The following is a 14,540-nucleotide window of genomic DNA, read 5'->3' as shown; positions in this document are numbered from 1 at the left end:
TTTATTTGCATAATATGGACAAAAGTTTGTGGAAACCTGACCACAAAATTTCATATGTGCAAATTTAGTCCCCTTATTAACAACTAATTATTCTGGTTGGATAGAGTTTGGAATGTACTTGTGGAGGTTTGTGCTCATTCATTCATTCATCTATATTAATATCCATATAATGTTAGTAAAGTCAGGTACTGATGTAGGTGAGGTAAGGAGGCCTTGGGTGCGGTCAACGTTGCAATTCATCCAATAGGGTTAAGGTCAGAGTTCAATAGGAGGCCAATCCAACCCATGTAAAGCAAATCTTCATGGTGCTGGGACATGTTTGGTTTTCCTAGTTCAAGAGAAAATGTAATGCTAGCACACCCAGAGACATCCAATACAATCGTGTGTCTCTTCAACTTTCTGGTAACAGGTTGTAGAAGAAACCACATCATGTTTCGGCTGGGTCTCCACAGTAGATCATCCATCTCCATATCGCTCCGTCCTCAACATCCGACTCTTACAAACCAGCCACCTGCTCAGTCCTTAGCATTCTTCTACCGATATACCCCATGTCCCTCATTTGCATATGACTGAACCATCTCAATCGCGCCTCCCTCGACTAGTCTCCAAAATGTCCTTCCTGCATGGATGAAAATCGCAGCATCTTTGACTTCAGCTCGGCTTCCTGTCTTTTTGTCAATGCTGTTGTGGAAGAATCACGTATGGCTGGAAAAGTCAGGTGTCCCAATACTTTTGTCCATATAGTGTGTGTGTGTGTGTGTGTGTGTGTGTGTGTGTGTGTGTGTGAGAAAAATGTATTTTGAAACAGGAAAGCTGAACACACACACACACACATCAGACCAAAATACAACAAAATTAATGTTCTGTTTTAATTGTGTTTTTTGATTATTATAACTTCTTGTTATTTCTATTGTAAGTATTTTGCAAAGAGACTTCGGGGTTGCGTTCCATCTGCAACAAGCTTTATCAGGAGCTTCTCACCTGTACGGTAAAATAAAACGTTTGCGTTCACTGCAATTTAGTTTTGTGTGTGCGTGAGTGTGTGTGTATGCAGATATCCTACAGCACACTGGATCCTTATGTGTATCTACATTAAACACTATTTGAAATAGCCTGTGTGTGTGTGTGTATAGATATGTGTGTAATTGTATTCAAAAACACGTCATATGGTGACATAAATGGTGTTTATGGACAAATAGGTGACCAATGGAGTTTCTTCTTATAGATTAAAGTGACTTCCTGATGATTCACATTGCTTTGAGATCATGATGAAGATTTATATTCCTGATTATAGATCGCTGATTATGCATTAAGTTGCTGGAACAGACACTCGCTCGAACACAGCAGTCGACAATTAGAGGCGGGATTTAGCTCTCGTTTGCCGCTGCAGGACCTCACCGAAGAGACAGGCGGCTTCTTCAGCACAGCCACGGTGGATCGTCAGGCCGTAGCCTCCGTGACCGTAGTTATGGATTACCTGTGAAAGACATCATACGCATCAGGTTGCTTTTTTTTTGAACATCACAAAATCAGACCCAATATCAACCTAAGGTTCAGCAGTGGATTTACTCAAATAAAATAAAGAACTATATTTTAGTCATTAATGAGTCATATTTGTTTTATCGATTGAGTTATATTTAACGACTGCTATGGAATGCCTTTAAGTCATGTGACTTCCTGGTCAGTTATTCAGCTACAGATAAACGTTTTTTCTGTCTCAAGTTTTTGTGGGGGTTAAAACACAAGACTGTTAGACAATGTATATATATATGTATATATATATATATATATATATATATATATATATATATATATATATATATATATATATATATATATATATATATATATACAGTACAGACCAAAAGTTGGGACACACCTTCTCATTCAAAGAGTTTTCTTTATTTTCATGACTATGCAAATTGTAGAGTCACACTGAAGGCATCAAAACTATGAATTAACACATGTGGAATTATATACATAACAAAAAAGTGTGAAACAACTGAAAATATGTCATATTGTAGGTTCTTCAAAGTAGCCACCTTTTGCTTTGATTACTGCTTTGCACACTCTTGGCATTCTCTTGAGGAGCTTCAAGTCTTTTCACCTGAAATTGTCTTCCAACAGTCTTGAAGGAGTTCCCAGAGATGCTTAGCACTTGTTGGCCCTTTTGCCTTCACTCTGCAGTCCAGCTCACCCCAAACCAATCCAAGTACTTTTCACTATTTCTGCCTCCCAGGTCTAACAGGTGCTATAAAAGCTCACCTCGATCATGTGGGCTCCAGAGCGGATGGTCTCTCTTTCCAGCCTGACTTTGCTGCGGACTGGTCTGAGACCCGTCCAGTCCTCCACTATACGAGCATGCTGACATTAGGGGAAAAAAAAGCGTACACAATGGTGTATTGATCCGCTTAATTTTCAAATGGTTTAATCATTGTTTAGTTTGAGCTAATGCTTTAAAACTAAACATTTACATACTGTATATCAGAATTTATTGGAATTTGGAAGCAAACTGATTTAAAAAATCTTTACATGCGTTTAAAAATTTGTTTCAAATGTGTCAGTTGGTTGTCGAGTCCGGATATGGTGAAATTGCATTAGGATTCAATCTATTTAGAATGTGATAAATGGATAATGATTGTCATAGTATAATTCTCTTACTTTTAAGCTGGGCTCCAGGGCACAGGCTCTCTCCCAAATGCCCTTGTGGTCGATGGAAGTGTTCTTATCATTCCAGTTTCCCACTTGGAATATCCCCCCAACGGTCACCAGACGACTCCTGAAGAAGTAGGAAGCAGGCTTACATTCAGATGAGTGGACATGGTTAATAAATGTAAAGATTCTGCTTGATGTGGGTCCAAGAAAAAATGTAGTAGGATCGAATATTTTTTAGAAGAAAAGACAAGTACGATCTCAGTTTAGAAATAATTTAGCAACAAAAAGACAAAGAGAACCAATTATATACCTATAAATAGCATAATTTTATACTATATATCCAATCAGAGCATTGTTCATTTATTATTTTCTGTTTTTCTCTCAATGCTGGCTGGAAGATGCCAAAGCAATGTTGAGGGCTTAATTAACTCCAAATATTACACACATGGGGTTTGGAGCATGTTTACTGGGAAGGTTGTAGTTTAGTGGTTAAGGCGTTTGCCTTTGGGTCCAAGGGTCTTGAGTTAAAATCCCAGTCACACCAATCTGCCACTCCTGGGCCCCTAAAAACGAGCCCCTTAACCCAATAGCTGCTCAGTTGTATTAATCAGATGAATGTCAGTCACTCTGGATAAAGATGTCTGCCAAATGCTCAATGTAAATGAGACTCAGGATGGTGGTTGACCCTTATTATATTATATATTAGACTTGCAAAGAGAAGTGGTGCTCAGAAGCAGAGTATTTTATTTATTTCTTGTGAACACACAGACACCACCAGTTGTTCATTGTTATAGGACATTTTGTTATGGGAGACATAAGTTAGCCAACTAGCACTGTGAAAGGTCAATTGCAAAATATCATGCAAAAATATCTCAGTACGTTCCCATGTCAATCCCATTAGATCACTTACTCACCCTGGGATGATATACGGAGTACTGTAAGCCCCTGATGTGAAATTGTGCGTCAGGATGAAGTGCTTGATCCAAGGAGCGTCCACCTAATGGAGCAAAACAGGGCCACATTTTTAAATTACAGTTATCAAGACTATATACACAGTTACTCATGAATACTTGCTCAACTATTGACATCTGACCTTGATGATCTGTCCTCGGCCTGGAGTAAGCTCCGGATCGGGTTGGAGGTCACCCGATCGAACGCCTGAGCAGTTGACAATAACGTCGGCGCCACTCTCTGCCAGCTACGACACGTCACAAATATCCAAACCCAGAAGCAAAAAAGCCTTTTTTTACAAATTACATTCCAGGCAGATGGTATAAGGACAACGCTGATATGCTCAGAAGGCAAAAGATAATACATTACATATAATGCAGAGCAATAAAACCCTCAGCACCAACACACTGAACAACTCAGGCCTGAGCAAACTGTTACCGCAATGTGGGAGGAACACAATTGTGTAAGATGTCTTCGGATGTGCTTATTATTAGCTTAAGGATACCCAAACATGTTCCCCTAAACACAAAGCCAGCTCCAATACGATCGGGTTTACATGGAATGGTGTGGAAGGTCTTGAGTGGCCTGAGATGGAGCTCTGACCCTCAACCCTACTGAGATGAATTAGAACACAGCACACTAAGCTCCCTAACCTGCATCAGTACTTGCCTTTACTAATGCATTTGTGCTAAATGATCAGAAGAATCCCACAAGAACACAAAAACCATAAGGGGAGGTGGTAGCTCAGCAGTTAAGGCATTGGATAAGGAAGTCTGCCAAATGCCATAAATGTAAATGTAAAATCTAGTGAAACGTCTTCCCAGAAGAGTGGAAGTTATTATAACAAATCGGTGTGCCAATCAGAAGGGGAGGTGGTAGCCTAGTAGTTAAGGTATTGACTTTGGATCTGGGGGTTCGGTTTGAGTCTTAGCAATACCAGGCCGCCACCCTTGGACCCTTGAGCAAGGCCATTAACCCCCCATGGGTGCTCAGTTGTGGAAATAGTTGAAGTATTCTGCCATGGACAGTTCCAAGCCCGGCTGCAAAAGGAGGAGGGTGGGCATTGGGCTAGCAACAAAACTGCTAGGGAAATGTCAAGTAGGCCATCAGGCCCTTGTCGTCCAATGCGCCTTATGACATGGGAGAACTTAAAAATAAGAAAAAAAACTAAAACAAGCTGTAACATGTAAAGACATTAAACTATATACATATATAATTATGAAATCAGTCTGACCTCTTGGAATGAGTGGATCTTTTTGTGATGAAACTTCACACCTCTTTGCATCAACCTAAAAAACAAAAGAAAGAATTAAACTCCTTGTTGCTCACGGCTTGTGCCTAGCTGAAAAAAAGGGAAACATCGGTGTCAACCTGGTAAAACATTCATTAAGGACATCTCTGAGAATAAGCCTAAGCTCTCACCAGTTCATGAGCCAGGGCAGATACGTCTTCCCTTCCAGCATTATAGCGGTGTTAAACCAACCCATGCTGAGAACAACATAATAGAGAAAATGACATTATGGTGAGCATGGAGAACAGTAAAAGAATACTAAGCACAAAATGCTGAGGGAATAACATATCCATGCATATAAATTAATACTAATATGTAATGATTTCATTTGGAATAATTACCTATGAATATAATGGTAGGTAGGTATATAAAGTAATTACACATCAATTTGTATGAGAATAAAAACAGCTTACTATTGATGCCATTTGGCAGATGCCCTTTTCCAGGGCAACCTTTAGCTATCTCATGTATCCAACTGAGTATTCGAGGGTTAAATGCCTTGATCAAGGGCCCAGCAGTGGTAACTTGGGATTTGAACTCATGACCTTGTGAACACAAGCCCAACATTTTAACCACTGAGCTACCACTTGTCAGGTGCTGTAACAGTGTGGGGAAAGGTTTTCTGGGCACAGGATTAAGATCATATAATATACTCATATAATTTAATTAAACCACATCCCAAAGGATTCAGATCTGGTGACTGGTGAGGCTACTGTTGAGCACACATTGTCATGTTCATTAAGCCACGTGAATTTTGCTTTGTATCATGCCAGAATTAATCATTAGACGATGATAAATTGTCGTCAGGAAGGTATGCACCTAAACAGCTACAATGTTCCAATAGTTTGTAGCCTTGAATTGATAATTGATTGCTATTAACTTGGTCAAACTGTTCCCCCCCCAAAAAAAAATCCCTATAGCATTACCCCACCCCCACCAGCCTGGATTGTTCATACAATGTGGGCACCAAATTCTATGCTGAAATTGAGATTTGTCCAACCAGTTTATTTTCTTTACTAAATTGTCCAGTTTTACTGCTCCTGTGTCCACTGCAGCCTCATCTTTCTCCTCTGGGTTGAAAGTAGAACCTGAAATAGTCATCTGAGATGCTTTTCTACACACCACTCTTGTTATACACAGTGGTTATCTGATTGGCTGTAGCCTGTTGAACAGCTTTAACCTACTGCTCTCATTGCATTTCTTGAAATGCACCATTTTAGACAGTGTTTTAGAAGGAAAAAATCCCATGAAATCAGCAGTTATAGAGATACTCAAACCAGCCCTTCAGGTACCAACAATCATGCCATGGTTTGAAACACTGGGATCACATTTTTTTAGAGCACCAAGGTTAACAATGCAGTCACCAATGAGAACAGCAACAGAAGCAGATCAATTATTCAGATCGACGTTTCCAGTAATACATTTTAGCGTTTATTTGACTTTCGTAATGTCCTAAAATAATGTGTGTACCTGTATCCAGGAAACATATCGAGCTCACGCTGGGTGAGTTCCCGAAACCCCAACACTATATCCCTAAATGAAGGCTCCTGCAGAGGAAGACACTCACATTATTATTCACTTTTGACATACAGTGTATTGGGTAAGTAATTAGACTGTGATTCATTGTTTGTTGTTCCTGTTTGCCAGAATATTGGATATTCAGCGAAACAAATCCAGTAAAGCTGAAGTACTTTCCGCTTTCATTTTAATGGTATTAACATCTCTATTAATAGAAGTGTACAGTATATACAGTATAATCCTACTATCTGATGTCACCTAGAAGAGGATGAACTCCCTTTAAGTCTGGTTCATATCAGGATTTATTCCTCATATTGTGTCAGGGAGAAATTATTTCCCATCCACCAGCTCATCAGGGATCTAAATCTACATCTGGACTATGGATTAAAAACATTTTCTACTTAGTAGCTCATACACTATTTTGGACAAATGTTTGTGGACACCAAGATTGGTATGTGGTTTTTGAACATCCCATTCCACATTTGGTCCCCATTTGCTATTATAATATCCTCCACATTTCTGGGAGGATTTTCTAGATTTTGGAGTGTGCTTGTGGAGATTTGTGCTTATTCAGCCACAAGGGTGGTAGTAAAGTCAGGTACTGATGTAGGTCAGTTGAAGAGGTCTGGGGTGCAATCTGCATTCCGATTCCTCCCAATGGTGTTCAATAGGGATGCGGTCAAAGCTCTCACAATCTTACACACATTTTTAACCCATGTAAAGCAGATTTTCATGGAGCTAACTTTGTGCACAGGGGCATTGTCAAGCTGGAACAAATTTTTGTTTTCTAGTTCAATTCTAAGATGGCCAATACATTTGTGAGCCTCCAAGTTTGCGGTAACAGCTGGAAAAGTCAGGTGTCCCAATACTTTTAATTCATTTTAAAAGTGTTAAAAATTATAAACATTTCGTGGACACCTGACCTATACTCCAAACCACCAATAATATAGGTCTGGACTCCTAACACCCCCACATTTGCTTCTATATCACCCTCCAATATTCTGGAAAGGATTCTTATAGGATTTTATAATGTGGCTGTAAGGATTTGTAGGTGCATCATTAAAAAAAAAAAAAACAGCTCCAAACAGCAATGATGCGTGTTGTGGAAAGAAGCGGTAATGGTTACTTAAGATGGCAGCTCCAACAGCCTCGATATTCTGCAGTGTGTGGGCCATTCAAACACCACCGGGGCACTTCTTTTTTTTTTTTAAAGCTGAACCCGTTTCTTTCAAATGAGCAGACGGGACACAGTCATGAGGTTTTAACTGGTAATGACACTGACATTACCTTTCTTATACCATTCTGTAGAAGGCTTTTATGAATGGAGTCGTAAACTCAGAGTTCCAAAATTTTCTGTTTGACCGTGCCACTGTGTATAAACTTAGTAAATTACAGAACAGTATTGGCACTAATGTGGAACTGATTAGATCTATTAATCAGCCTATAAACTATGCAGCAATATGTCTACAGAATGTCCACAGGTTTTAAACAGGCCAAGAGCAGGAGGCCAGGTTAACACTGGCAAAAAATTACATTGATGCATTTTAGAAAGCCAGGAAAAAAGTTTTGCATTGAAACGCCTGGAAAAAAAATATTAACTGTATTAATATGTGGCACATCTTCTCCAATTAGAGGTTTGGGCAAAATTTTATTTTATATTAATATTAAGAATTATCTTATAGATATTTGGCTGAACATTATACATTCAAGTTAGTAAGTTACACTACTGCATATGGACAATAATTGGTGGAAACATAATCATTATTTTTGTATGTGGAATGTAAAAAGTTTGAATTTAGATTTATCAATGCTTTTTTTATTTTTTATAAATGAACTATTATATCTCTATCTCACAAATAAACGAATAAAAAAAAACCCCAAGTGTTTTACCGGGGCTTGTCGGGTGCACAGGTTGTAGCCAGACTGCAGGAATATTCCCATTTGCACACAGTCAGGAGAGTTGAGGAAACTCAGAAGGTAATCAAATGTTTCTTTGTTCCATTTTCTGGAAGAAAAACGGAAGCAAAGAGAATGACATCAAGAGGCTGCATCGCTCGTGAGCACTCACACACTGGGGAAAAATGCTGGAGAAGATACTCCAAAGATGCAAAAAGTGTTGTGAATTGTTTTGATGGAATTGGGAATTGGGTTGGGACTTGATCTGTATAGCAAATATAGTGGACTGTAATTGACAAACAAAATTAGAGAGGGGGATATAGAAGTAGAAACGAAGCAATTATTATGTATATTTGCTGGTCATAGAACCAGAAATAGAAATAAATAATGACTAACTATAAATAACAAAAAAAATGCTTTGTGATTGTTGCTTCTTGGAAGTACCTATTCTTCTTAAGGCTTAATGCTAGTCTGAAACGCTATTCTAAGGACAGTAAATGACCATTATCACCTGGAATAAAGTAATTAGATATCTAGCTGAGCAGAAGCTGAGAGTTCAGCCCCCTGCCACATGAAATTCAGCTAATTTCCTGCCCTTACGTCTCCTGGATGTTGCCTTTGTCATAGAGGTACGGCTGCCACAGTCCTGCCGCTCCATCGCTGGTGGTCAGAGGAGTGAAGATGTCCGCGTAGACATCGATATTCAAGGGCCGGGCTTTGTCATGGTATTGCTCGTAAATGCTTTGGGCTGTGGAAAGCCCAATGACCCCGGCTCCGATGATCGCTACTCGCATGGCTGCAAAGAGACAATATTAAAGCAACAAACGTGTGACAATTTATGGATTATAATTTCTTGTGGCATATTTGCATTCCTTTGCAGATTTCAGAGTGAGCTATTGTGGTAGGGAGAGTTGACTCAGCCTTTCAAAAAGGTTGTAATAAATTTATGAGTCACTAAAGAGGTCTATGCATTTGTTGTGCAATGGCGAGCTAAAATGACTGCCACAGACACCTTTCACGGATCCGACCAATAGTACACACTTTCCCACTTAATGGCATACATCACCTGACTGCTTGCTCAATTCATGCTAAGGGGCAAGACCTATAGGCATAAGAGAGTTGGCTGATGGTGTCAAATCTCTCCATTCGTTTGGAATAAAGCAAGGAATACACCAGGGCTTACGAGCAAAAGCAGCATGGGAAATCAAGGCCTATCTCTTAGCCAGAAGAAGGCCCATGTGGCGTTGTTGCTCAATTCTGTACAACGTTGGAAAAATCAGTGGCAGTGGAGTAAACCCATATGCTAGGTGATGCGTCCTGTTCTAGTCGACTGGCAGGCTCTGCCAGAGAGAACCTCAGCCAGTCACCGAGCCACTTTAGACGTTGTGCATGGAAATTAATGCTGACCAGATTTACTATCTCAGTCCTGCATCTGCATGGCCTGCATTACCTCTGACACCCCCCAAAAAGGGGAGGTTCTCAAAGAACCCTGTCAAAGTCTAAAGTTGAACAAAAAACGCTGATGTAGATGCTGTTCAATGTGCAAAGTTTTAATCCGTAAAACATTTCAGGGTTGTGATCTACTGGACTCGTTGCTGGTTTGGGGAAGAAGAATTGTACAGTAGAATCACCAAGGGTTTGCACAGTGGGGTACACAGGAGGCACTTAGACAACTACCATAGATCTGAGGGCGTGACTCTCCCTGATTACCTTTAGTGCGAGGCATATGAAGCTGATTTGGTATTCATTCTCCAAAATTCAGAAAACAGTCAAGAAATTACGGGTCGGCATGAACTAATAACGGTAAACAACTTCTTTAACCAAATACACAGTTTATATGTTTTTATCACTGTTTGTGACCACTGTGTATGGGATATTCAAGTTTGTCACAGAACCTACATTACACTGGTTAGATGCTTATACATAAAACTTTTTAAAATACAATACTGTACTGTAAATAGAAATTTAAAAAAAGAAAGTTCATCAAATCAAATCCAATTTTATTTTTCACATACACATACATACAAATAAGATTTGATTTGATTTGATTAGATAAACTTTCTTTTTTTCCGTTTCTTCTTTCAATTTTCTATAAGTTCATACCGGTTATACCATAAAATTCTCACTCTGGCAACCCATCTCGTGCCATGTTCACAGCTGGTGGATTCCCTTACATTAAATAAATGAGATAACCTTCATAAAAACAACAGATGGCCAGTTGCAAGTGAATAAGGGTTAAAACAGTACAGAAAAGTTGATAACTTTCAACTATTCTGTCTTTTAGACATCTGAAACAAGATGGCAATAAATGTAAAATATTTATTTGTTTGATTTTTTCAAAAGGGATTTTTACATATCTGATAAATCGCTCTATCTATTCTTTACAGACTCTGTTTTAAATGGACCTTGGCCTCTTGCACTTTTATTACTCATTATATGACACCATAACAGCCCTCATGCATTGTGTATTGTTATAACACACAAATTCAAAGGACCTGCTACAAGCCTATGAATATATGTTGAATATTGCATTTATCCTTAAAATACAAATAGCTGTGCAAAACATATATGTTTGATATGACTTCACCCACTCATGACACTGAGCAACTGCTTTATGTAACATGGAATATATCCTCAGTTCTGTATTGGTTTTGCTTGGGAAGCATGCCTAATGCTCGCCAATGCAAAACAATGCCAGCTTGATATTAATATTATTATGACTTATTAGTATAATTATTTTGTTGCGCACAAAATCAGAAGTGCATTGTTTCCTAGCACATTTTGAAATGTATGACACAGCCTATTGTCTTTCTTGAAGTTTGCAGGACATGAATGAAAACTTTTTTTTTTTTCATTTCTCCATGTAAGATGTAAAATTTGAAAGAAATAGGCTTACCAGAGCTCGGTTGCGCTTCTTCCTGCAGACGAACTTTCAAGCTGCAGCAGTGTTATGTAACACTGTACAAAGTAACACAGTGCTGTGTTGAAAAGCTCCAACCTCTAAACTACACTCCAAATGAACTTTATTGTAATTCCCTACGCCTGGGCCTAGGGTGCAGTCAGTGTTTCAATTCACTGCAAAGGTTTATTCAAATTTCTATGGAATGAGACTCAAAATCTTCCATTTCAACCCATGCAAACCAAATCTTCATGAAGCTGAATTCAAGTTCAAGTAAAGTGAAAATGTTATTTAAATATATTACTTATAATATATCAGTCATTCTTGAAAAGTGAGTACACCCCTCACATGTCAGCAACCATTTTAGTATATCTTCTCAAGGGAGAATACTATAGAAATAAAACTTGGATATACTGTAGAGCAGTGGTGGGCCGTCAGGGCCAGCAAGGCCTTCTCTGCTGGCCTATACACTATCAGAAGCACTGACCTATATTTACAACCTAAATTCTAATATTTGCTCCTTGGAATTTAATTAATTTATTCCCAACAGTTTATTCTCTTCATTTCGTAACGTTTCTCTTGGCTGCACTGCTTCCAGCACGTGTATGTGTATGTTAGATTTTTGTCCAATCAGATTTCAGCCTCTATGTCCTGCCATGTCAATCTAATTTGCCCAGGGCCTTCACAATCAGTAATGCTGGCCGTTGTACCTTAGACTATATTATAAATTGCTCTGTTTCTTTAACCAATCAGATTTCAAATTCGCCTCACAGGGCCCGAATAGCGTCAGCAGTTTTCCATCCTCTGATTGGTTGGTCAAAGGGAAACCGTTACAGCCAAGTTTGACTGGCAAAACATGTGTGTAGCTCTGCACACATTAATACATCAGAGTTAGACTTTTCATGCTCACAATGGCTGATGGAGAAAGAGAAATTGATTTGGTCTCGAACATTCTTAAAAATCTATTTTTAAGAAAAGCTAGACATCGTGAGGAGAGGTCGGCCAATCCCGAAGCTAGCTAGATTGTCTGCAAAATTATGAGTCTGCATCTCTGGTGAGTAGGTTGTACTTCATTTATTTTTTTAATGTTTTTTTCATGTTATTAGACAAATATTCTGAACTGCTCCAGATAATGTAGGTACACAGTTGCGGTTGTAGTGTAGAGGTTTGAAACTTGCTTTAGTAAGAGGGTATTCACCCTCCATATGTGAAATGCCAATCTTTGTTATATTGCCTTTTTGTATTATTTTGTTGCTTTTTATAATTGCGATGTGATGGTGGTGGTATTAAAAGGTGGATTAAGTTGGGTAAGTCCCCACTGAAGGCCCAGGTACCAAATGCACGGCCCGCCACCACTTTAGAGTAGTCAATGTGCAGCTTGCATAGCTGTACAAATTTGCTACTTCTTCACTCGAGTAGAAGTACAGGTACTTATGTTTTGAAAGACTCTGGCACTGTGTACTTGAAAGTACTGCTTGAGGATGTCCCACAGGTGCCCAATAGGGTTCATGTCTGGAGAAATACTCCATCACCATCAACTTCATCTTCCTTAGCAAGGCAGTTGTCATCTTGGCAGTGTGTTTGGGGTCATTATTATGTTGGAAAACCACTGTTTAGTCACGTTTCTGAAGGGAGGGCATCATTTTCTGCTTCAGAATGTCACAGTACATGTTAGAAACCATGTTTTCCTTAATTAATCGCAGCTCTCCAGTACCATCAGCACCCATGCAGCCCGAGACCATGATGCTTGCAGACCAGCACAATGCTTGACTGTAGGCAAGACACAATTTTCTTGGTTCTCCTCACCACGGCGTCGCCACACATGCTGAACACAATCTGAGCCAAACAAGTTTATTAGAGCAGGACATGGTTCCAGAAATTCATGGTCTTGGACAGGTCATCTTCAGCAAACTGTTTGTAGGCAACTTCAAAAGAAGCTTCCTTCTGAGCCATGGCCATGTAAACCGACTTGTTGCATTGTCCGGCGCACGGTATGAGCACTGACAAACGAATCTTCCGCTTCTGCAACCTTTAAAGCAATGCTGAAGCACTCATGCATCCATTTTTTAAGCAGTTTCTGCACCTGATGCACAGTACGAGACCTCAACTTTATTGATGGACCCTTGCGAGGTCTGTTCTGAGTAAAACCTGTCTTGGGAAAGCCTCTTTATGACCCTGTATATATACCATACTGCTGCTTACAGATAGTCACCACTTCTCTCAGCCTGGCTTCCACTATTTTTTTTCATAACTTCATTGTGTGACTGATCAACTTTATTCCCCTGTAGTTACTGCAGGTCTGCACATCTCCCTTATTCTTAAAGATCAGTACCAGCACATTCCTTCTCCATTCTTTAGGCATCCTCTCACCTTCTAAAATCCTGTTAAACAATCTTAAAAACTTAATCTTAAAAACTTAGAAACTCCACTGCCATCTCTCCTAAACATTGTCACATGTCATAACGATATGTCATCGGGTCCTACCAACTTTCTACTCTTCATCCTTTTAATCACTGCTCTCACTTCCTCCATACTAATCCTATCCACTTCCTGCTTCACCATCTCCACACCAACCTTCTCTCTCTCTCTCATTTTCCTTATTCATCAGCTGCTCAAAATACTCCCTCCATCTTCTTAAAGCACTCTCCTCACTAGTCAACACATTTCCATCTCCATCCTTTATTGCTCTAACTTGCAGCACATCCTTCCCAGCTCGGTCTCTCTGCCTGGCCAATCGGTACAAATCCTTTTCTCCTTCCTTAGTGTCCAACCTCGCATACAGCTCCTCATATGCCTTTTCCTTGGCTTTTGCCACATCCCTCTTTACCTGCTGCCGCATCTCCATGCACTCCTGCCTACTTTTCTCATCACTCTGTCGATCCCAATTCTGTTTCTCCAACCTCTTTCTTTTTATGCTGTCCTGCACTTCCTTATTCCACCACCATGTCTCTTTGTCTTCCTTTCTATTTCAAGATGTCACACAAATTACCTTTCTAGCTGTCTCCCTTATCACTTCTGCAGTAGTTGCCCAATCATCCAGCACCTCTTCACCCCCACCACCATCCCTGAATATCACACTACAGTCTTCCTCCTTCCGTTTCCACCATCTAATTCTTTTTTCAGTCCTCACTTTCCTCCTCTTCTTCTTCTTCACTTTCAAGTCCATCCTACAGACCACCATCCGATGCTGTCTAGCTACATTTTGTTCCCTGCCAACACCTTACAGTCTCCAATCTCCTTCAGGTTGCATCTCCTGCATAGAACATAGTCCACCTGTGTGCACCTTGACCCACTTTTATAGGTCACCCTATGATCCTCCTTCTTCTTAAA

The 14,540-nt window shown here is 39.6% G+C and overlaps 1 protein-coding gene and 1 long non-coding RNA gene across 4 annotated transcripts in view; one reads left to right on the top strand and one right to left on the bottom strand.

Moving 5' to 3' along the window:
- Positions 1–861: 861 nt before the first annotated feature.
- The window catches only part of LOC310717971 (D-amino-acid oxidase-like), a 188,335-nt gene continuing 174,656 nt past the window's right edge, over positions 862–14,540 (bottom strand). For 2 of the 3 annotated variants that reach the window (XM_083526423.1, XM_083526424.1), the window contains exons 2-11: positions 8,912–9,107; positions 8,306–8,420; positions 6,368–6,444; positions 5,029–5,094; positions 4,841–4,895; positions 3,749–3,853; positions 3,570–3,652; positions 2,662–2,779; positions 2,266–2,364; positions 862–1,477 (exon numbers count right to left, since the gene is read on the bottom strand). In XM_083526423.1, the coding sequence (XP_083382549.1) occupies positions 1,355–1,477; positions 2,266–2,364; positions 2,662–2,779; positions 3,570–3,652; positions 3,749–3,853; positions 4,841–4,895; positions 5,029–5,094; positions 6,368–6,444; positions 8,306–8,420; positions 8,912–9,105 (1,035 nt within the window). In that variant the 5' untranslated portion in view covers positions 9,106–9,107 and the 3' untranslated portion in view covers positions 862–1,354. Of the gene's footprint in view, positions 1,478–2,265; positions 2,365–2,661; positions 2,780–3,569; positions 3,653–3,748; positions 3,854–4,840; positions 4,896–5,028; positions 5,095–6,367; positions 6,445–8,305; positions 8,421–8,911; positions 9,108–11,207; positions 11,338–14,540 lie in introns of those variants that run through there. The other variant, XM_083526422.1, reaches the window with a different exon arrangement.
- On the top strand, positions 9,035–10,289 carry LOC310718003. Its single transcript, XR_014531025.1, has 2 exons — positions 9,035–9,139; positions 9,346–10,289. It is a non-coding gene; the product is annotated as an uncharacterized lncRNA (long non-coding RNA).

The sequence above is a fragment of the Silurus aristotelis genome, assembly GCF_946808225.1.
Source record: "Silurus aristotelis genome assembly, chromosome: 23".
NCBI lineage: Eukaryota > Metazoa > Chordata > Actinopteri > Siluriformes > Siluridae > Silurus > Silurus aristotelis.
Note: the sequence above shows the minus strand (reverse complement) of the source record. Positions and strands in the feature narration are given on the sequence as shown.